Raw genomic sequence first — 25,210 nt, forward strand, 5'->3', positions numbered from 1 at the left:
TAAGATTGTGATGCTCATGCAGCTGAATTGCCTGCTGATGTTTACTGACGCAACTCCCAAATAATGGAGAGTGGAGAAAAAATTAGCACAGTTTCAACATCATCTGTGCTTATTGAGTGAGTTTATTCAATTTTTAGCAGTGTCGCGATGTGGCGGGGTTGTATTGTTGGAATACTTCATCCTGAAAATGACTTGAATTTATACAGCATTTTATCATGTCGCAGAAGCATCCCAATTACAGTGAATACCACAACATCATGCAGGGCCTAGTCTGAAGGACAGTACACCATCCCATCAGTATTGCACTGGAGTGTCAGAATAGTTTTATGCACTCAAGTTGTGGAGTAGAATTTAAACCCATGACCTTGTGATTCAGATTTGCAAGTGCTGTCAGTTGGCCTAAGCTAACATCTCCAGGATGGAAGAATAAGCAGGCAATGTCCTGCTTTTTAGGACGCAGCTCCTGTTGGGTCTATTGAGATGGATGTAATTTACTGAGTTTCCAGTTCTAGCACTGCCTCATTAACAATATTCTAACTGATGTATCAGAATTTCAATGTTGTTTTCCATTATCTACAAGGAATGCCATAATAAGTTTGAATTTCGGTTATACTGTGCATCTGTTTGACCGTTAAACTGTATTAAGTTCTGAATGCAACTAGCTGACCTGCTTTCTTCATTACAGTAACCCTCCGCTCAGTGAAGAGATGCTTCCACCTGGGGACTGGATGTGTCATAGGTGCACAGTTCGCAGAAAAGTAAGTAGGTCTGTTTTATAAAAAATTAAAAAAATGCATAGTGCTTTACTGATGGGGGAGGGAATAGTAACTTTCTCTTGCCCTTTATCGCCTTCTCTCCCAAAGGCAGTTTCATTGGAACTTGTAGCCCTCTGTTAATTCATGCCAAGTAGCCATTCTCATATGTGATTCTAGGCAGTGAGGTTCAGCAGGCTGTTTTTTCATTACATGAGGTATCATGGTTAAACCCTATTCAGTTGTCAAATGATGTGCGCACACATGCACTTTCTGCCAGTGATCACTGGAAGACGATCAGCTTTTCTGTCACCCTAGAATGCTCCCTAACTCGGGGACACGGAGGCCACTCGTGATGCTTACACCAAGAGATCCGTGCGCCATTTCCGCCGTGATTGGATGCTGAAGTTTAGTGCCTATAAATGCGCGCAGATCCCCATCCTGTCCCCCACTACTCCCATGCCGCCTCATTAAAAATTGCTGAGACTGGGTTGTATTTCAAAGACTATTAGGTAATCTATTGTTTAAAATTGGACTATTTGGAATTTATTTTTTTAGCAATTTGTCCTTAATTGTAAAATGGCGGTAAATTCTTCAAAATCTGCGTGGTGCCTAAACTACGCGTGAGTGGGAATCGGAGCGAATCCGTTTCTGCTGTTTGCAGAATTATGAAGTCACTTGATCTTTGGCTCAATTCAGTTAAAAATGTCAATTTTGAAGCATTTTAGCTTTCTCGGTTTTTCTTTTTCTTAACTGCCTCAGTCACATATTTGTTACCCCTCTCGTACTTTGTATTTCTTAAAACTCTTGGCGAATAATTAAAATGTTCTCCCTTTTTGTAGAAAGAAGAGAAAAAAGAAAGACTAGGTCAAGTAAATGGAGTTATGGACAAGCAAACAGTTAAAAGGACAGCATCCCCTACTGTGGAAATTGAATTCCCTTACAGAACCCACAGTAAAGCATTGGATTCCAGGGTGGACAGTAACTGTAGATCATTTGCACAAGCAAAAAATTTGGAGAGGCGTGTTAGCCGGCCCGGCACGCCGACATCGAATGCAAGCACTGACACACCCACTTCTGAGCAGAATGAGGTGGACGATGACCTGATTGATGTGGACGATGAAAATGCTGCCATGGAGATGGACTGCTCACAATTGCAAATAAGGAATCCATTTGAAATACTTATCGCAGCAGCTATGGAGCGAAATCCAACTCAATTCCAACTTCCAAATGAACTGACCTGTACCACAGCACTTCCAGGTGAGGGAGCCCGTGCAACTGCACATAATGAGTTGCTTATTTTCTTAGTGAGAATCATCATGCCGCCTTCTTGTGCGTTCCAATATCACTCTTGCAATCTGTTAACAAATACAGTGCACGCATAATTAAAAATTGCAGGTTGTATATATTGTACAAATTATAATGGTCATTAGATCATTCCAGATAAATATTTGAATACAATTGCCACATTGAGGTTTCCAGGTGTGTGAATAACTGCATCAGTACAAGCATTGTTTAACCATATCTTATATGTATATGGATTTTATTTTGGACAATTGGATCATGGCAATGATGCAATTGGTTTGCCAAGATGTTATATTTGCATCAGGTTTGCATTTATCCAGCCTTCCCTTTAAATCATTAACACGCTGCAGTATAAAACTGGTATACCCACTAGTGTGTTAGAGTAGAAGTTCTAAACTAAAATTAGTATACATTCTAAAATAACCAAGCCCTCTGTTAAATGGCATGCTAATGAGCCTCGATGAACATGTAATTCCTGGCTCCTGTATTCACACTGAATATTCAAAAGGGAACTTCATCCACATTGGATGCATTCACACTAAAGAAATGAGCACTAGATTAGGTTCAGCAGCTGCTGTGTTGCTGTTTCTCATATGGTGTAATTTTTAGTGGGTGTAAGGAATCCCTTGATTTGAGATGACTGTTTTCGCCGTTGATGCCTCTTTCAATCATAGACTGAGAAACTTCACACAAGACTGGCCGTGTTTATTATTTTTATAGTTTTTAGTTATTGGTTACTCATCTGTACAGCGTCCGCACCGATCAACTTCAGCATTGTGCAGCTGTACATCAGTGGGAATTGAGTCTTCCTTTATCAGAGGGAATAAATTGCAAAATGGCTGATCCCGAATTGGTGGGATAGTCTTCAGCTGTATGTAGTGTAAGAATATTACAGAATTTCATACAGTTTGGTGTCACTGCAAGGTCAGACCAAAGGCCAAGAGGACAGTTTTAGTATAGTACTGTTTTTGAAGCTTCTACAGCAAATAAACATGAAATGTACTGTAATATAATAAACAGCTAGTGAAGCTGGCATTAGTGTAGCAATGTTAACTTCTGGGTGTACCAGTCCCATCAGAATGCACTGTGCACACAGATCTTTTGCAAGATGTTCAGATTTCAGTGGAAATGTGCAAGGCCATGAATATAAAGCTTTAGCGCATCTTTGGGGTGTTAGTTATGTTCTGACTACCTGGTTGAATCATCTTTCAGTTCAGTTGCACTATTTGAATTTGCGTTGTAGCTGACAGGCTGGGCAGTGGAGAGCAGTAAGCATGGAAAGAATGTTTGATAGAATTACTGACCTCATGGTGTGTATGTACTTAAATGGGTCAATATCCTACATTTTTTTTAAATAAAGGGATAATATGTACCAACTAGATTAATGGAACCCAGACTTGTGCCTTCGGATTTTATTTTAGTAGCAATCCGAACACTAGCCCTAGCGTGGAATGGGGTCAATGCTTCTAATCTATAGTCGTTTTATGGTTGAGCTGGTTTAGAACTCCTCTTCCCTTTCCCCCCCACCCCCAAATAAGTATTTTTTGGTGTTGTAAAACAATTAGCAAGCAGGAGAATCCTGTTTTATACCAAAGTTGTAGACTGATTTAAAACAAACCAAGTTACAATAGCAAATTGCAGCATAGTCTAATTTATCTCGGACAATTTTTTGGGGAATTACAGATCTATGGATTAGTCGACTTGAGAGGGTGTAAAGCAACACATTTTTAGGCTAATGTCGGTTGCTGGGAAATGCATGGAAAAAGTATTGGCTGAATTTCCCCCCTATGATCAATCGCTTTCTCACTGCTGCTACTGTCGAGCACTTCCATTAAACCTGCATTTTCTTGAACAAAAGAATGGCGTATAGGAGTGCCCAGATAATCTGATTGTATTTTTTAAAATGCCCAGATCGTTTCAGCATTGTTTCATGTGGTTTTTCCATCCTGTTATATTGCATGTGCAACAATACCAAGTGGTTATGTACTGTAATGTGAAGATCGAATGGGGATCTTCTATATCATAGCTATATTTGGCGAGATGTGTTTCCCCTCACCAAGAAAATAATTGTCTTCGGGTCTGTTTGCCCTTCTGCCAATGATTGGTTAGAAGACAACACTGGTAGAGGCCTGCTGCGGTACAAACAAAATGATCAACTCATTTTATTTGAAGCAAAACAACTGTATTTCTCTAATACCTGTGGGAGGAAATAACCACATAATCCCATGTTGAAATACTTCAGCCTTTGTTCTTGGGGCGTAGCAGTAGTTGCTGACAGCCATTGAGGATAAAGATGGACTAGAGATTAGAAAAATAATTTATAATTCAGTTACCCCCTTTGTCAATTTACAAGATAAATGAACCGTAAGATTTTTAATGCCTTAGTCAACATATATTGCTTTTAGAATGTATTCTGCCTGATTTCAACAGATTACTACATCAAAATACATACTATCTCCCCATGAAGCAATTCAGTTTAATGTATCCGAGCCATAGAAATTTACAGCATGGAAGAGGTTATTCAGCCCATCGTATCTGCGCTGGCTGTTTGCTAGAGTAATCCAAGACTAATCCCACTGCCCGCTTTCTCCCCATAGCCTTCTACCTTCCTCTGCTTCAAATATTTACCCAAGTTTCCCGTAAAACATAGCGATCTCTGCCACTCCATGGCAACACATTCCGATCTCTGCCACTCCATGGCAACACATTCCATGCTCCAACAACCATCTTTGTAAAGACACTTCTCCTCCTAACCCCTCTCCTCCATTTTCAGTCATTTTAAATAGTTAATCCGTCATCGCTGACTTTCAGTCAGGAGATAGTCTTGTCCAATATACTCAATTAAAACTCTTCATAATTTTATACCCTCTATTAAATCTCCTCTTGGCATTCTCTTCTGCAGTGGAAATAGTCCCAGTATCTTAAGTCATTCCTTATAACTATAGCTTCCCATTCTTGGCATCATCCTGTTGAATCTGTTTATGCTCTATATGGCTTTAATGCTCATTGTATAATGAGATGCCCAAAATGGCATACGTTTCCAACTACACCCTCACCAGTGTTTTGAATAATTCATCATTACATCGTTATTCTTCTACTCTATGGTTTTATCTACCTGCACTTTCAGGGAATTGTGTATTTGAACCCTTAAGTGTCTTTCCATTCAGTGATTGTTTCTATATTTAGTAATGTTTTGGTTTCATGTATAAAATGTGGCATGGCTCCAATGTGAAACTGTCCTATTGTCACCTCAGTTACATAACATTTTTAAAAAGATAACGAGGCTTTCCTAATAGTCTGTTTAATTGGTTTATCTCGGTCCTGGTGGGGCTAGACTTCACTTCAGGTGGGGAAGTTACCAGGGTTCCTGTTCCTGATTGCTAATCAGTAGCTGAAAGTGTATATACATATAAGGTATCCATTGAGGGGATGTGAGCCTCCTACCTACCCACGAGATCCATAGTCCGCCAACACCTGTCAAGACTCGCACAATGGCCACTTAGGTGAGGTACCGGAGGGCACCTGTAGAATAATGATCCAGCAAGGAGTCAGTGCCTTGGAGGAAGGGGGAGAAAATTGGCAAGAAAAAGATTACATTTTTAAAAAGGCTAACTTGTACACTTTACCAACCGTAGTGACTTTCTCTTATCCGTCTTTCACAAAAGGTTATGCTGAGATCCATATGTCTTTAATTGGTCCTTCCAATAACTTTGCAACCTCAGTATTTTCTGAACTTTTATTCTTTGTATAAAAATAGTCTGCACATAACCATGTGACAGGCTTTTGCTTTGATGTAAGGAAAGGCACATAGTAACGTGACATTTTATAGACATTCATTTCTCAAAAGCTTACTTATCTAACAAAATATAAAAGCAAATAGATCTGCAGTCAAAAGCAAAACTCTTTTATTAAAAATAACATTTCACATCAAAACCTACCAAGGGTTTGAAAAGAGGCATGAAAAACCTCCTTTGTTTGAGCATCCATAAACATTGCTTTCATATATTTTCAACAAATACTGGCTTTGGTTTTTCTGCTTCTTTTGAAAACTGGAAAACTAGTATTTTTGTAACATCTTTGTAATATACCATACAGATTTGTAACACTGATGATTTATTGGATGGTTACCAAAAGTAAAACAGCATATTAACAAGCCCCATCCCCATGTGCCACAACTCTAGGTCCATTTCTTTTCCTCCTCTAGTTCAATCTTTGATTTTCCTGCTTTACCTTTCACTTCCTAAACATAGCAGCTTTTGAGGGTTACAGTTCCATGGTTGCCAACAGGGCGCTCGCACCTTGCTCAGGTGTCCATTCTTTGTCCATGAGTCTGGACAGTAAGTTTTAGTGGGCTGTGCATCTGAGGGGGCTGTTGCAACTAAGCTTAATCCCATCTGCACATGTGCACTTTCACTAGATAACGATTAGGAGAAGAAATCATGATTCCTGCCCCTGGCCCAGAGATGTGAAGACAAATTATGGTCCTCCCTCTACTCCAGGTTGAAATATTTTAATTCTGCTCAGACCAGGAATTGAACTAGGGACCACCCTAGTCTGTACGAGCCAATTCCATAGCACATTTAGGCACTGGGCAATCGGTGGGGCACTCAATATTCCTTTAATCCATCTTACTCACTTTCAGACGTGAAAGGGTGTAGATATATACAGTTAGAACAAATCAGAAATGTATACAATAAAATGGCCATGGTTAAATATGAACTCATTTTGTGCATTTACATCTTAAAACTGAGGAAAAGCTTCTTTATAAATGTTAAATGAGAATTTTAAAAGCATTGCTAATGTCTTGAGGACTAGAGTATTAGTGTATTGGAGGGAATGAAAATAGCTGGCCTCATCACAGTCATTTCTGGTTACTGCTCCCAAAGAACCACAAACACAGTCTGCACAGTGGCCTATCAATTATACTGGTGGAGTACTGATCTCTTCATCAGAGGCATTGGTTGAAATCACAGACTTAACTGAGGTTTAAACTGTACTATCATCAATGGGCAGGTTTCCATTAGCTCTGTGCTAGGTTACTTATTAATGGACAAAGTGCTTATTTGAGGGCCTGGGAAATAATAGCCCTGCCTTGCCAAAGCACTCTTTGGTTGCCGCCCATGCAGGGAAGCTTAGACCTAACTCTCAATTGGTTGTAAGAGGCTGCTGGCAGTGGGTGATCAAATTGAAGGGTACGGTATAAATTTGCAATTGTTTTTCACACCAATTTGTTACTGGACCATTAACATTCCCATTAAATGTACAGTTAAATATTTTTTTTTTCATTTTGGAATTTTTTTAAATCAACTTTTGTTTCTTTTCCTTTCTTGCCCCCCCCCCCCACCCACCACCACCAGACCCCCAACCACTCTGGAAAAATATCTAGATTGAGCCTGCAGGTTAAACTTGCACTGCCTGCTGTGTAATGGAGCGGAAAGTGTCCAATTAGGAATTGGGGAGCACTTGGCGTGCATTTCTGTGGTTTCCGGTTCAGGTCACCGCAAAGACAGCTATTCCAATTTGATTGCAAATACGCCTTGCTGGACCACTAATTTGTGTCTGGCATCCTGTGTCACTGACCTGTAGCAAGCCATGGATGGAAGATTCCTGCTACCTTTCATCCTTCTAGCACTGGCTATAGAATTGACGGAATCCCTACTTCCATCTGCTTGCTGTCTTGCAGAGTTTGTGGTGTTGGAGCAAAAAAAAGTTGAAGGAAATCTAACCATGGGAGTAGAAGTAGGCACGTAAATCAAAACCAATCTTTGCTGCAGATAATGACACAAACTGTATTATGCAGGTACCAGTAAAAGGAGAAGAAAAGAGGAAACAACAGGGAAGAATGTGAAGAGGGCACAGCATGAACTAGACCACAATGGCCTAGTCCCATTGCCTGTCAAAGTTTGCTTCACTTGTAACAGGTGGGGATTTAATTTCTACATTTTTCTTCTTGCGTATAAACAGCTGAATCCCTAGATACAAAAATGAACGTGTGAGCAAAGTGGGCTGCAAAAAATCTTTCTGCAGTTTTGAGCACTCAAACCTGACTTCTTCAACCTTGATGTCAGTAATGTGCTGGATAATTTTAAAGTTGTGTGCAAATTTGCCAAGATCCTTTGTGAACTGTAACTTATTTAGTTGTGCATCTGCATGACGACAGCCCACCTGTTGAAGAATCTGTGTATACTCAGTAATGCTCAGGAAACTGTATGCAGCTGGCAAACTGTAAATGGTTGACTGTGGTCTTATACGATGTTGAGCAGATGCAGTTTTTTTTCTTTTGTTCCATTTCTTGCCCCCAGCGCCCCCCCCCCCGCCCTGCCCACCACACACACACACACACACACACTGACCTGGAAGGATGGAAAGGCAACTTATTCTGCTTTGCTTTATGTCTGCTCGAAGATACATATGAGCAGCCAGAGGTGATTCAACTGAATGCTTTATATATTTTTTTAAATCTCTGGCATGGGATGCCTGGCCTCCACACAGTATCTGTCTTCAGAATTGCAGGTGTGAAACTGCAGTCCCCACTTTGTGCTCAAGGTAAACCAACATGCTGCACCATTGAGCCACTAAACTACTGTATTTCAATGACTGCTAGGTGCTAATTTTACATATTATTAAAAAAAAATCTACTGGATGTTCCAAATGTGGATAAATAAGTAACTTGTATTGCATTGAACAAAATGAAGACTTTTTACTGTGACTGTTTTTGAAATGGTAAACTTAAATGCTGTATTTTGACTAACGATTTAAATGAAGGAATTGTAATTTTCTTTCAGTGGACATTGTCATCGTGCCTCAGTACCTTCTAAAAGCTTCCTCCCATTTACAAAAAAAAAACTTGATATGTGCCTCCTTTGCTTCGAATACCAGGTTCCCATTTTGAAAATGGGTATGCTAGGAAATACAGTTCAATAAATGCTAAGCAATCATCGCAATAATGTAACCATTGGAGCACAATTAAAGAATGATTTAATCTGGGTCTGATTACACTTCCAGCCCTGTCCACGAGATAACTCCCTGATCTGTTCTGGTTTAAACTGTGACACTCCAAAAGGCCAAAAATTGATCTCGCCACATCTGTGGCATGACCATTTGATTTTTACAGGCAATATCCTCAATTAGCTGAAAAACTAGCCTTTGGGCTGGCTTCAACCAGTCTGGTCAGTTCTTTTGAAGAGATCCACCTCTCAAATGAATTTAGAGGCTCTGGAAATGTATCAAAAATAAGTGCAAACTTTCTATTGGGAATAAAAAATTTGAATAGGGTGCATATTTTTTTCCAAAAAGGAAGAATGGGAAAAAGGAAAGATTGGGCAAACAAAAGTTTTTTTAAAAGTTTAGTTTTTTAATTGCTTTTAGCATATGGTTAATACATCTTTAATAGAGATATAATATTACAGGAAAAGCTACCTTGGTTGTCCAGAATTATTTCGCTGTCACAGTGCACTGGACCAGCGAAGCTGGAATTCTCAAGAGTTCCGATCAATCAGAGTTTCTGTTTTAAAAAAAAAAAAAAAAAAAAAAAAATTTAAATTTCTTTGCCTGAATTTCACAAGCTTTTAAGTATGTCACTTGACTTGATTAAAGTCAAGTTAAATGACATACTTAAAAGTTAAACTGTCTTTAACAGAGCTCCATCTATGAATATGTACTAGTGAACTTTGACTGTCTAAACTCAGAATCCCTAATCCATTGTCACAAAATCTGATCCATAACTTAATTCCTATATTTAATTCTCTTTGACCCCTTGTTCTGTTCGTCTGCAGATTCTCTTTAAACACTGGCCTGTCACTTGAGTAACTCAAAAGCTGGGTTTTTTTCAACAAACTGCATTGTGCTGTTAATAGCCAGTATGTACATCACAAGTTTTATATAGGGTTGTAAGTCGTGCTACCTGGTGCTCAAGTAACTTTTAAAAAAAATTTAGGATGGTGTGATTTTCCTTCTGAAAATCAATAAAATGCATCTGGAACCCTTTGACTAGTGACCACAGCTTCACTGACCCAAGTGCACCAAGTTTAAAATTCTTATTATTGTGTTTAAATCACTATCTCTGTAACCACCTCCAATCTTACAACCCTGCCCCCTGAATACCCATTCCTCTGACTCCAGCCACGAATGCATCAATTCGTCTTCGTCCCACCATTGTTCCTTCAGCTGCCTAGGTCCCACTCTCTGGAATTCCTTTCCTAAGCCTCTCCTCTTAAAATCTACCTCTTTGTCAAAGCTTTTGATCGACCCTACTAATCGTTCCTCCTTTGGCTTGGTGTCCATTTTCCTCACTGATCTGTGAAGTGCCGTTTGGGTGTTTTTCTACATTAAAAGCAATATAATTGCAAGTTATTGTTACAGGGTACAATCTAGCCCACTCTGTCAGAACATTTACCTTGTGAGAACAGGCAAAAATAGAACTGTATGTTGGAAATATGAAATTAGAAGAAACTGTCTGAAAATGCACAGCAAACCAAATCGCATCTGAAAAGGAAAAGACAGAATGACGTTTGCGGTTGGGATCTTCTGTCGCAGCCTGAAGCGTTAATCTGTTTTACTCCTTTTCAGATGTTAATGCACCTGTAATTTACATCGTATAGTGTACTGTTAACATGCAAGAACCCTTTACCTGCTGTTAGCACATCTTTATAAAATAAATAAAAATGGGAAATGCACAGCAGGTCACTTGGCTTCTGTAAAGAGAAAAGTCAAGTTATGATATTTTTGATGTGTTGCTCCTTCATCAAGCATTTGGTTTTTTTTAATTTGAGAACCTTGTAGACTTATAGACTTAAATAAATTGTCTTTGTAGCTACAAAATGCCATTACTTTAATAGACCACAGTTTTCATGATCGAGCAACCTTTCTACATCTTATATTGGGCAATTTTAAGTCCTTTTATTTTGAGCTCTATAGCAGTACGTACACTTTCTTTTAGCTCCTTTTAAATTGGATCAACACGTTTTCTATTCTATCCCTTGTCCGTACCCTTTATATAGTATGCAGTATGGTCTTTTTAGTAAATGTGCTTTAGCACTGTAATGTTTCAACGCCTTTCTTTAGATTATTAATAAATAATGTTTGTTTAAACTGCGTTTTGGCTTTTTTTAATTGAAGAGCAAAATTACTTTGGATAACCATGGTGTCTTGTAAGAATCATCTTTGAGAACATGGAGAATAGTATTGTTGTGATAAAGATTCACTGTATATAAACTTGACTAGTACATTCAGGACTGCCTAGAATAACTATTAGAAATGACTTTGACTGCCAGGCACCAACACTTTAATGTATTATATGTTATTTATAATTGTTTCCCAAGAAATCTGGAGTTGAAGGGGTCCTCCATGGAGCCTGGAAGATGTTTTTTCATTGACACTTAACAGCAGCCAATGTGATCCACATGCCCCTCCCAAGCAGTGATACGACTATAGTTTAATTCTGGACAAAAGCTGAAAGGTCTGTGTAGTGTGGAAGAAATGAGCACATACAGTACTGTAAATGAAAGTCCAGCCTAACCATTTCATCAGCCAGAAATTCAAAACATGTTCCCTGTTTTTCTGTAAATATAATAGGCCTGTGAAGAGTTTAGGAAAAGTTTCATCTTTTGGAAGTAAAACATCTGAATTTTAAAAACACAGCAATTTGAGATTTTGAAGGGTTTTGTAAAAAGAATTGTAGCACTTTATAATTTGCTGTCTGTTGATTGGAATATTGCAAGGCAGTAAACTAGTGAAAGTGTGCCAATAAATCACAGCAACTGTTTGGCTAGATCATTCACACTCCAATTATGATACAATAGTCTACTGCTTTATTTAAAAAAAAAAAAAAAAATGTTGAATTAACCAGTAATTCAAATAAAACAGCAAAGAGCAACTTCTGCTTTATTTCAATTCAAGTTAATAGATAATTCGAATTAAGCAGCTTTTAACTGGAGCAGACTGTACTTGTGACTCATGTCAGAGCAACTGTTATTTTGTTTAATATATGGTACCTCTGAGATTTTGTAGTGGAGGGTTTTGATGCTGATGTGCTACTATTGCCTGCTGTAGGTGATGTTTGGATTTACAAGACAGAATGAGGGATATTGGGGCAGTAACAGTTAGGAAAATAGGGTTTTTTTTGTTTCTCAGAGCAGATCTGCGATTGGGACTTCTTGGGCATAATCTCGCCACGTAGCAATTTGTAGTATGATCGTGCTTTACCAAATGACTTTGATCAGAGTCCTTGAGTAGATCTTGCCAAGTGCAGAAGTTCCAATGATGTAGGAATATTTTTGTCACTGCATTACCAGAAACGGACAGGCTCCTCAAGTTTCAGTGAATGCAAGACCAGGTGAAGTAAAGCGCAAATGGGAAGTTCCCAGTTTTAATTCCCAATTTGTATTAACTCCTGTAGTCTCAGAAATATATATACAGTTGGCATGAGAGCTTTTTAGGCAAGAGACTGGAAAAATCAGCCCCGGTTTCCATTCCTGATTGTAATCCAATAAGTTGTTTCTGGAAAGTGCGTATATGTGGTAAGCCGAAGGTTGGGCTCGTGTATGACATCACAGCCAAATAACCCTTCTACGCTCGCTGCCTATGGTCACATTAAAACAGTGGCCACTTTGGAAGGTGCTGTAGGCCCTCTGATCGTGAACCATACCCCAACATAAGTTTATACCTTTAGGAGTCGAAAGGGAGCAGATTTTCTGTGTGAACACTCCCGGCATGGAGCCTCACCTGCCGGGAATGTATCATGGGAAATTTGGGCTGTGCAAATGCAAATTTCCTGATGTGTGCACTTGGCGGGTTAGGCTGCGCATCTACTGCATGTAAGTGTAAAATATATCAATTTTTTATATTTTTCTTTAATCTGTAAGAGATGATTAAGTAGTGCAGTTGCTAACCTTTGACCCAGGCACAAACCTGAATAATAATTCCTTTTGAGGCATTGAATTTGAAAACAAATTGCACATGTCCCAGTATATTATGATAGATATGACGCATTATAATCACTAACAAGTGGATTAAAAGACCCTATAGATCTCTCTCCTCCTGGACAGAGCATATTGGATGTTGTAAGTACTTCTCTGATGTATTAAATAAGTGTTTTTCATTTTAATCAATTAGTTTTAATTTTTAATGATAACACCACATTAGTTGAAATTCACAGAGATTTAAGGTAAACTTGATAGTTGTCATCTCGGCTGGGTTAATGTATGCATTTGCCATGCTCCAAATCTGAAGGAAGAAACTAGTTTGCTCAAGCAAAGTATAATATTTCAAAAACTAGGCAAATCCAGTCCTTCCTATCATGAGTTCCTTGTCGGCATCAGTCTGCATATCCTATCGTTCTTGGTAACTATTCTGTGGTGAAAGAGGAAAGTGTCATCTCAGTTTTAAGATATTTTGATTATCTTGCAGCAAATTTGACATGCCCTTTTGGCTTTCTAATATTACACAGGTCAGGTCGCATAACACTTTCATGCATGCAGACATATTTATTTGAATTATGCAAGACTGGTCCTTGCTGAACTTAAGGATCTTCCACAGACACCGTATTTTTTTAAAATTAAAAGATATAAACTCGCATTAGTACTCTGCTTGACTGTTGACTCGCCCTCCCACATATCTCTGCTAAATTGGCATAAAGCCGAAGTGCTCAAACACTTAGCATTGTACAAAACATGCAATTAAAAATAATGTGGGAACTTTTGGATCCTAACTTTTTTTGGTCCTCACTAGCTTGGGGGATACCGAGGGTAGTTTTAGTGCTCTTCCAGCTGTCCGAGCTGAGATCACAGTAGTAAAGGGGCAATGTGAGAAAATAGTATGAGTAAAAATTGGAAGTGCGCACACTAACATTTGAGCTTCAAGAAAATACTATTGCAAAACTTTGCATTTAGGCTCTTTTGTACATTACAGATAAGGAAATGTGAAACTTCTGGTGATGCTTTTAAATAATTTTTCATATCCGCAATAAATTTCAGCGCAGGATTTTTGAGTATTTGCTCAGTTTGTCTTTTATTTTGAATACCTTATTCCTCTTACTAATAATAAAGTGCTTTGCACTATTAATTTCTCTGAGTTGTTACCTTGAGAATGTAATGTTCCTGAGATTTTAATTTGACTTCTGAAGTAGCTTCATTTGTATATTTTTAAATCTTACAGGGAGCAATTTTGGTCAGAATCAGTATGCTTTAGTTCTTTTTCTGCATTCAGAAAACAGGTGGCTTTGCCAGTTTCACGCAGAACAGCAGGTCATCCTCTCAAAGCTTTATTAACTTTGTATAGTTTTTAAAATTATTTTCGCCTCTTCCCAGTGAATTGTCCATCTCTTTTTTTCCCACCCCCCTCTGAATTAAACCACTAGAAAGTGCTTGTGGTGTTACTTCTAAGGTGTTTTGTTTCCTACTTTTCCATTTGGTCCAGCATCTCGTCCTCCGGAGAGATTGGCTTGCTAACCCAGGTCTCCAGATATATAGTGTTGTGCACCATTTTTATTGAAGTTTTGCTCATTTAACAAATGTCAATGTTCTCTCGGTAAATGCATTAAACTGCTACGATAGAAAGCTCTGAAATGAAACAAATCCAGTTTTTGCTTAGACACAAGTGTCACTAACATTTGCATTTCCCCATTTTTCCTTTCGATGGTATTTTCTCTCTCTCAGGCAGTCCCTCGGAACCGAGGATGACTTGCTTCCACATTAAAAATGAGTTTGCAGGTGACTGATGAGTCCAATGCGGGACCTACAGTCTCTGCCACAGGTGGGACAGACGGTGGTTGAAGGGGCGGGTGGGTGGGGTGCTTGGGTTGACATGCGCTCCTTGTGCTGCCTGCGCTTGGCTTCCGCTTGCTCCCGGTGAAGAGACTCGAGGTGTTCGGCGCCTTCCCGGATGCTTCGATGGTATCCACATGGGATGAGTAAGCTTAGCTGAGTTGGTGGCACTCTTGCCTCTGGATCAGAAAGTTGTAGATTTGAGCCACTACTGCAGGACGTGGACACATAATCTAGGTTTATATTTCAGTACAGTACTTGGAGGAGCACTGTATGTCAAATAGCACCTCTGACTGCTGTTTGCTTGAATATTTAGTTCCCTTTTTCTTATCTGGGTGTCTCTTCCCAAATAAAATGTAAAACATTAAGTGGAGACCCTATCTGCCTGTTAGATTGGCTCAGATGGATGTTCAAGTTCTCATCGGATTATTTGAAGAAGAATGGGGAGTTCTCCTGCTGCTCTGGACAATATTTCTCCCTTAACCAGCACTGCCAAAAAGTTGATTCATTTGTCATTCACCTTATTGCAGTTTGTGGGATCTTGTGTGCAAAATAGTTTTCATATTTGCTTGCATAACAGTAATTTCAAAGTATGCTCTCGCGGGTGGATGTAAAAGATCCCATGGCACTATTTCGTAGAAGAGCAGGGGAGTTCTCCCGGTATCCTGGCCAATATTTATCACTCTGCTATCATCGCTAAAACAGATTATTTGGTCATTGTCACATTGCTGTTTGTGGGAGCTTGCTGTGTGCAAATTGGCTGCCACCTTTTTTTACATTACAGCAGTGACTCCATTTCAAAAGTACTTTATTGGCTGTAAAGCGCTTTGAGACGTCCGGTGGTCGTGAAAGGCGCTATATAAATGCAAGTCTTTCTTTCATGCAATTGGCAGTAGACACGGTGACTTTAATGCCTTTGGACTACTAGCAAAATCTGTTGATGCTTTTTAGATCTTGATAACAATGGTCCAGTGTCTCAAATAGACTGAATCTGATAGTAACTGAAGCTACCAAATGCAAGAAACATAAATTGGACCACAAATCTTTCAATTTCCATTTGCCATCCCACAACTGAGAACATGCAGAAGTTGCCCAAAAAACGGAAACAATTTACCTTTTAGATTTGATGTATCTCTGCAGACTGCATCGGATCAATACACAAGCAGTCAGCATCTTGAAGAATCGTGCCCAGTTCATCTAACGTGTTGTTTAGACTGTGGCTTAATGAGACATTTGTGCTTTTTAGCAGTGCAGCTTCAGTGATCCATATTCCTGATGCTGCAGCTCTGACTGTTCTGCTGACTGCTGTTTAATGTAATTATCAAGCAATTTCTTGAGGAACAAGATACTAACCTGCCTCCGAAGTATTTCCTCTGAACCAAACCTTTATGCTGTGCCCCCATTGAAGTGAAGTGACCTGCGCTGCTCTTAATTCAGCATTTGTTTAAAAGACCAATTTGTTGCTTGCTCATCAGCGGTTTTGGAGGAATTGATCTTGGTGCTCGACCCTTGCCTGTTGGAACACTAGTAATGGCAGGGCCATCATCTTCAAATCTCTCAACTTGGAGAAGGAAAAAGGTAAGCATTGGCCTTTAAAAGGGCTCCCTTGGCTCAGCATTTGGTCCAGTCTGCTGAGACATTTGAATTCATCATCCTAAACACTACCTCAGTTTTTTATTTGGAGTGTGTTTACTGTGGTCAGCCTGTACCAGCATAGAAGGGACGTAGTTCCCATAATACAAAATCTTGAAAAGTTAAATGGTATTGGATGCAGACGTTAAGTGGCATACATAATACAGACCGCTTGATGTTTGTTGAGCAGTAGCACCAATATAAAATATGTTCCTTCCAACTCTTAAGGTAAAGAAAGTGCTCACCAAGTTCAGATACATTGGATTAACTCCAGGGACAAGATCTTGGCTTATTGAAAGACTGAATCCATACCATTTCATTGGTTTGCAATAATAAAATAAAGGCTGCTGATATCTCTACTGTTAACTCTCCCAGTGACCCCAACTGCCTTGACTAGATAGATTAGTAGATTTCCTAAGATCAGTGGGATTCAGATATACAGATGTTTGAGTGTAGATGGTCTTATGTAGAACGGTGGCAACAACTGGAGTTCGGCTTCAGAGACTGTTCAACCTCAACAAAAGACATCACAGAGTACCTTGGAGGTATACAAGAATATAGACAAAGTAAACCCAGATTGGTGCATCAAAGCAGCAGGCCAAGAGGGGACAACTTCAGGGTTATAAAGGGCAAGTTTAGGACAGCGGACAGAAAATATTTTTTCATAGAGAAGCATGATCAACAGCTACTATGTGATGCCTGGAAGAACATTCGAGACTTGGACCGATAACGAAACAGCTGGATACTATAACCAGAAGACAGAATCAATATCCTGGAAAAATGAAATCAAATGCACCAAAGAGTCGTCTTCATCCAACCCTACCTTGTGATCTATACTGTCTGTCTAAAAGAGCTATCAAATTTCAGAGGCATTTTGTCATTAGCTTTATGGGGCTTTCTCCATGTATCTAAATAATGCATGGAGGGAAAAAGCGAAAGTGCTCTTTGGGGAGATTCCCCAGAGATCAGATACTGGAGCAGAAGAGTTGAGTACTGTTAATTATTCAGTACTTGACAAGTACAGAGAATTTGGTGATATGTATCCTGAACATGGGTTCATATCCTGTTAGTAGACTTCGAAGAGAGGTGCTCTGTATTGGAAAGCGGGATAGCTTCAGATCCACCTTTTTTTAATGTTCTGTACCAGAACTCCACAAGTGCCACACCACTTACCGCATAGGAATTCACTTTATTCATTTGCTTATGGGTAAGGTTTTGGTCATGAAAGGACAGCAATCTATGATCTTTGTATTAATAAGTCTATCCATGGTATCTAGATGATTGTTTCATTTTAATTGACATATGGAGTCAGATGTTCCTCCTCTTGGTTATAGAAGATCATCTGGGTAAAGCACATTTTATAAAAAAAAAAAAAAAAAAGAAAATCGGGCAGGGAAGATCGTATGCCAGTAACACAACCTGCTTGATTTTCTGCCCATTATGGGCTCTGATTTGTTCAACCTCCACTTAGCACCATAGCACTGGATTAAATCAACAATTCAGTGACGGTAAGGATTAAAAATGTATCCCCAATTGGGGGTGCAATGCGTTGTGTGTGTCTACCTGAAACCTGAGGGGGCTTAACATCCAGTGGGTATTGTATATAAATTAAATCATTTACCGTAAATGCACCAAAGTTTCAGTTAACAGATTAATGGGCACAAAATTGAGCAGGCTCTGTTATAAGTGTGCTGTCCTCTCCATCCAATTTTCCTCTGTGCGCTGCGCCCGGGCGACCCTCTATGCCTCACTGCAAGTGGAGGAAAATTTGCCCCAAGCATTTTCTTCATCTCCTACTTTTTGTCTTACACAATTTTATTTATAGAAAGAATACGTGGAAGTTGCCAACTAAATTTAAAGGACATGGCATTGGTGAGGGAAAATCTGTTTCTGCTGCCTGTTATTTGTTTCTGCTTACTAATGATGATGACTATAGTAATGTGATATTTACTTTCTAGGAGTTGTAGAGTGGCGCCCCTTGTCCAGTGTGATTACTGCCCATTATTGTTTCACATGGACTGCCTGGACCCACCTCTTACTGCAATGCCAACAAGGAGATGGATGTGCCCCAATCACATCGAACACGTGGTGGTAAGCAATCTTGCACTCCTGCCAAATATCTGCACCAAAATTGCCTTTTTAAAATATTTTACAATGTTGAACTGAATGTGATGATTACCATTTGTACAATATATTTTTAAATTGCTGAATGATTTGCGTAGGCATTGCACAAGTTTGCTAATGTTTCCTAGGGTGGCGTGCCCAAGTTATTTTGGGGAATGTTTGGGGAGACGGGTATTAACACCTAGTAACATTTTTTAAGATGGTGCATAGGGAGCACTTTCAGTATATTTTTTCAAAAGCTTAAATGTCGTACCTTGTAGAAATTTATCCTCACTTTCAATCTTCATCTCTTCTTCGCCTTACCACCAGCTTCCCACCCCAAGCCCCGCAATTGTAGAGGCATTACATAGAGATACCCTGTCGAGTTACATGAAAATCGGCAATAATTTCACAGAGAAACCTGCAAATTAGTGCTTTGAACTAGCCTGATGCTGATCTATATGCCAATGCAGAAAAAGTCAGTAGTGAAAGTAGCTTGTCCTGACTTATGTATTGTTAGGATCAGCATCCATGATAGTACTACATGTACATTTCAAAAATTCTTCATGGAACCAACTTAAAACTTGGTTTTAAAACCCAAAGGATTCTTGTTCAATGTTTTTGCAGGTGCTAATTTTTCTCCCCGTCACCTAGTCTTGGGCCTCTGCACTGAACTGATCATAGAGGTATGGGAGAATGAGTCAGAATGACTCTTACTCTGACTTGTTCAACCTCAACCTCCACTTAGCACCATAGCACTATGAATTAAATCAACAATTCAGTGACAATAAGGATTAAAAATGTATCCCCAGTTGGTGCAATACATTGTGTGTGTCTACCTGAAACCTGAGGGGGTTTACCATCCAGTGGGTATTGTAAATAAATTAAATCATTTACTGTAAATGCACCAGAGAAAGTTTCAGTTCACAATCTTGACATCCTGGCATTTTAGGAGTAGGGAGCTAATGAAGTAAAGTTGAAGGAGGGAAGATCTGATTTTCAACGGCGTGTCCTTCCTAACATGTCTGGAAAGAGTGGTTTTTAATTTCCTTAACTGCTGAAAATATTGTTCCAATCTCAGGTTGCCATGATAACATGCTTTCTCTTTTTCTGTACCCATTGTACATGCTTTAATCAGAGATGAGAAATACAATTCATGTAACATGTAAAATGTTAATTGTTTGAATCAAAATATCTATAGAATCTTATTTAAAATTAATTTCCATTCAGCTTAATCAGAAGAACATGACGTTGAGCAATAGGTGCAGGATATTTGACAAGTTTCAAGATCGAATATCACAGCACGCAATCAAGATAGACTTTCTAAATAAGATCCACAGGAAGCATCCACCCAATCGCAGACTTATGAAGCCAGTGAAGAGGAAAAATGTGAAGGTAAGTAATATTCTGATAGGAATCGCTTATGGTGTATTTTGCAATTTGGCATAAGAATATTAAAAAATCTACTTGGGATGCTGTATTGATACCCATATAGGTTGGATTGCCTCGAGTTTCATGTAGAGAATAAAGTTATGAGGTCAGCCATTGCTTTTCTATCCATTTTTGGGAGGGTTTCCAAAATTTCAGCACTGTTGGTGCCATCTGAAAACGCCAGTGATTAAGCCCCTGAAACATTCGAAGAATATGTGAAAAACATTTTTCTATATATGTACTCGAAGTGCAGTGGTTGCAGAATAGTACATGTACGTATTGAGCTCTGAAAATTGAATATCTAATATTCCTTTCTGGAAAAAATCATGCAGTCATGTAAACTCATCCCTGCTGAGTTCTGCTTACTCAGCACTACCCAGCAATTTAACCTGGACTTTCTAGTCTGTATGGCTCAGTTACACACAGACTTTACTAACTTGAACCATCTTGGAGCTGAGTATTAAAATCTTATTTCCTTTTTGGTATATAAATAACGTATGCCACGATAGATTAATGGTGCTGTTTGACAGCATTCTCTATATGGCTTTGTTTATTTTTAAAATTAGAGTACTTATTTAAAACAAACAAAAATTAAAACTTGTGTAGACTTCCTAGTTTGAACCACAATCTTCACAGTATTCTTGATGGTGGACATGTTTTGTTGGTTGGCCTCCATTCATACTGTTCCCATGCTGCCCTATGAGCTTACATGAGTTTACAGGCCATTCAGCCCAACCATTCTATGCCGGTGTTTATGCTCCACTCTAGCTTCCTCCTGTCACTCCTCACCTAACTGCATAACCCTCTATTCCCTTCTCCCTCAGATGCTTGTCCAGCCTCCCCTTAAATGCATCTATACTATTCGCTTCAACCACTCCCTGTGGTAACGAGTTCCACATTCTCACCACGCTCTGGGTAAAGAAGTTTCTTCTGAATTCCCTACTTGTTTTCTTGGTGACTATCTTATATTGATGGCCTCTAGTTTTGCTCTTCCCCACACGTGGAAACACACTCTCTCTGTATCCACTCTATCAAAACCTTTCATAATTTTAAAGACCTATATTAGGTCACCCCTCAGCCTTCTCTTTGCAAAAGAATAGAGACCCAGCCTCTTCATCCTTTCCTGAGTGGCCAGAAGTAAGATATAATGTGAGCTGGCTAATTTCCTTAGTGAACCTAAAACCAACCAAGTAAAGATTGGAAACTTGACTGGTGGCCTACCAACCATGTGCTCAGCTTTTGAAACTTGGGTTTTCATTCAGATTTAGCATTCATTGTTTACGCTCCTTAGCTTTAATTTTATTTGTGTTGAGATACTGTCTCACTTTTCGCAATTAATATTCTACGCCTACGCCTGCTGAATGTTAGGAACCTTTTTTAAAATAAAAAAAAATTAAGCAAATACTTTTGTCTTTATATAAAATAGTTTCAGCAATTCATTGTCAAAAATCACTTTTTAATTCATTTCAAGTAAGATAGCGCAGATGGCTTGCCACCTGATGTAGCTAGAAACTACTGATGACAATAAACAAGTACTAGATTCTTTAGTATGGTTTTACCCTTTTAAGGGTCCTAACAATTGCAGAGGAACTAAATGCCTGAGTGGAATTCCTTTTGTTGCAGTTAATATTTTCTCCATTCAGTTACTGTGAATGTTAAATTGTTATTCCTCTGATCTAAGCACTCTATGATCATTTATTTAGGCTACCTGGGTTGCCATGACATTTTTCCTGCTAAGAATTATGGGTAAGTGATCAAGGACCCACAGTCCTGTGCAAGTCCCCTTCCCTTCTCTTCCTCCCCCCACAAATGACAAATAGTTTAATTAGATTAGAATGGTAGTCACGAGGAAGAATTTACACATTAATCGTGGGTTGGTTGTGATATGTCTAGCAATGATTCTTAGCATGGGTAGATATCCCAAGTCAGGTTGCCTAACCAAGTGAGTGCTTTTACCAGAGGAATGAAAAATGGCTGAGGAAGTTTCTCTGAAAAGTGGCACATCTCTGACTTCCTAATTCATCATTTGTATAATTTTAACTCCTAACGACTCGATTTGACTTCATTGGAATTTATAAATATATCAACTTCTGTTTTATATGGAGCTGTTAAAGTTTCTTATGAAATTTGAGTATTTGTAATAGTCTTAAATCTTTCACTAGTTTGTCTTTATGCCAAATATTGGTAAAATATGTGTGGGAAATAATTGAATCGCTGCCACTTTAAATGCAGAACAAAAGTAATTATATAACGAAGAATGAGTGAGATTCAGTTCCCTCTGAAGATTCCTCAATCATCCCGAATCAATGAAAACATATCAAGTATCATGATTTTGACGGGAGGTTGTTAATCTGCAGATACACTGAAGTGAAAATTGTCTCTGGGTAGGTTCACCAGACCCAAACTGTAACCTTGGCTGGACTGAAAAATTACCAATGAGACCAAAATTGTGTGTTTGGGTGAGTAAGGTGGTATCAGAAACTGCCTTCTCCCCTTCCCACTCGTAGAGAAGAGATCTATATGGTATTTTTAGGTAAAGATTGGGGGATATGATATTTCTAAGCTATCCAGGAGTGTTCAGTGTACCTTCCATTGTTTTCCGTACGGCTGCATAAATGTAAATATCTTTGGGAGGACGGGCAGATTATACAGGTAGACTATCCTTTATCCGAAAACCTCGGGACCAGCCGAGTTTCGGATAAAGGAGAATTTCGGATTTCGGAAGGTGGGTCGGCAGGGGTCGGCGGGGGGTCGTGCGCACGACTTACGCTGACGCTCAGCGTAAGTCGGCGGGGGTCGGGGCCGGGGGGGTCGGCGGTTCTCGGGGCTGGCGGGGTCGGGGCCGGCGGGGTCCGCGGGGGGGATCGGCGGTTCTCGGGGCCGGGGGGGTCGGCGGTTGTCGGGGCCGGCGGGGTCCGCGGGGGGGTCGGCGGTTGTCGGGGCTGGCGGGGTCGGCGGTTGTCGGGGCCGGCGGGGTCCGTGGGGGGGGACGGCGGTTGTCGGGGCTGGCGGGGTCGGCGGTTGTCGTAGCCGGCGGGGTCCGCGGGGGGGGACGCGGTTGTCGGGGCCGGCGGGGTCCGCGGGGGGGACGCGGTTGTCGGGGCCGGCGGGGTCCGCGGGGGGGCGGGGGGTCGTGCGCACGACTTACCCTTTATCCGAACTTCCGAAACCGGAACCCTCTAAAAACCGAAGGTTTTTTCGTTCGTACGCACGACTTACGCTGAACGAAAAAACCTTCAGTTTTTAGAGGGTTTCGGTTTTCGGAAGTCCGGATAAAGGGTAGTCTACCTGTAGTAAACTTGGTGTTTACGGTAGGAAGCGCTTGAATCGGGAACCTCCTGACTTAGGCTCTATCTTTTTCTTACCAGGACTGAAAAATTGCAATAACTATTTTAGAAATACCTGAGTGGCTTGCATATAGCTTCCAATATCAACAGCTGTTCGTGGCTAGACTAAAACAAAAGATGTATTGCAGCAAATGACTTTTAAGTCTGTATGTTTTACAGCTCAGTTTGGTTGCCCTTTAAACTCAATTCTATGGGTGACTGATTTCGGTTTCATTTACCTTTTCTTTAAGGTTCCTGAAGCAATTAAGGCCCAGTACCAGTATCCACCTCCTCTCCTTCCACCGGCAGGAATCCGTGATGGAGAGCTGATATGTAACGAGACTCCTACTGAGTCACAAAAGCACCTTTCCAACTATGAGCACTTTGCTACTGAAGAAGAACAACAGGAGGTAATTAATGCGGTGAAGGAGACCAGACCGAGAGTGAAAGATGTTAGGAAACCTATTCAAAAAAAGTTTTTGTTTCCAATTAATGCTGAAATTAACGAGATTCTCCATCCTGAAAAGCTTTGCTGGAACATTGATTTTTATTGATAAATTTTTATTGATAATGCTCTTGTTTAAGCGCCTTGCAAAGTTTTGCTGCACCAGTTTCTCTCCGATCTCCCCTCATGATCTCTCTTGCGCTCATCTTGTCTGAGACCCACCTCCTGCTCCCTCGGCCCTATTCCCACCAAACTGCTGACCACCCCACTTCTTTTTCTGGCTCCCATGTTAGCTGATATTGTTAACTGTTCTCTCTCCTCAAAAAAACAAACCTTGATCCCTCCATCCTTGCAAACTATTGCCCCATCTCCAACCTCCCTTTCCTCTCAAGTCCTTGAACGTGTTGTTGCCTCCCAAATCTGTGCCCATCTTTCCCGTAATTCCATGTTTGAATCCCTCCAATCAGGTTTCCGTCCTTGCCACAGTACTGAAACGGCTCTCATCAAACTCACAAATGACATCCTTTGTGACTGTGACAAAGGTAAACTATCCCTCCTCGTCCTTTTTGACTTGTCTGCAGCCTTTGACACGGTTGACCACTCCATCCTTCTCCCAACGCCTCTCCACCGTCGTCCATCTGGGTGGGACTGCTGGTTCCATTCTTATCTATCTAATCGTAATCAGAGAATCACCTGCAATGACTTCTCTTCCTGCTCCCGCATCGTTACCTCTGGTGTCCCCCAAGGATCTATCCTTGGCCCCTCCTATTTCTCATCTACATCTTGCCCCTTGGTGACATCATCCGAAAACACAGCGTCAGTTTCCACATGTACGCTGACGACACCCAGCTCTACCTCATTACCAATTCTCTCGACCCCTCCACTGTGTCTAAATTGTCAGACTACTTGTCCGACATACAGTTCTGGATGAGCAAAAATTTTCTCCAATTAAATATTGGGGAAGACTGAAGCCATTGTTTTCGGTCCCCGCCACAAACTCCGTTCCCTAGCCACTGACTCCATCCCTCTCCCTAACATCTGTCTGAGGCTGAACCACACTGTTCGCAACCTTAGTGTCATATTTGACCCTGAAATGAGCTTCCGACCACATATCCGCAGCATAACAAGACCGTCTATTTCCACCTCCGTAACGTCGCCCGTCTCCGCCCTTACCTCACCTCATCCGCTGCTGAAACCCTCATCCATGCCTTTGTTACCTCTAGACTTGACTATTCCAACGCACTCCTGGCTGGCCTCCCACATTCCACTCTAAGTAAACTTGAGGTCATCCAAAACTCGGCTGCCCGTGTCCTAACTCGCACCAAGTCCCGTTCACCCATCACCCCTGTGCTCGCTGACCTACATTGGCTCCTGGTTAAGCAGCGCCTCGATTTCAAAATTCTCATCCTTGTTTTCAAATCCCTCCGTGGCCTCGCCCCTCCCTATCTCTGTAAT

General features: G+C 40.3%; 1 protein-coding gene across 1 annotated transcript in view; it reads left to right on the top strand.

The window, feature by feature from the left end:
- The window catches only part of phf12b (PHD finger protein 12b), a 73,304-nt gene that overhangs the window by 28,491 nt on the left and 19,603 nt on the right, over window positions 1-25,210 (top strand). Inside the window, exons 3-8 of the mRNA XM_085965012.1 lie at window positions 686-758; window positions 1,595-2,012; window positions 7,858-7,978; window positions 18,409-18,541; window positions 19,784-19,948; window positions 23,562-23,720. Coding sequence (XP_085821138.1) covers window positions 686-758; window positions 1,595-2,012; window positions 7,858-7,978; window positions 18,409-18,541; window positions 19,784-19,948; window positions 23,562-23,720 — 1,069 coding nt within the window. The remainder of the gene's footprint in view (window positions 1-685; window positions 759-1,594; window positions 2,013-7,857; window positions 7,979-18,408; window positions 18,542-19,783; window positions 19,949-23,561; window positions 23,721-25,210) is intronic.

This window comes from Somniosus microcephalus, chromosome 22, assembly GCF_052327205.1.
Source record: "Somniosus microcephalus isolate GS21.2 chromosome 22, FLI_Smic_1.0, whole genome shotgun sequence".
NCBI lineage: Eukaryota > Metazoa > Chordata > Chondrichthyes > Squaliformes > Somniosidae > Somniosus > Somniosus microcephalus.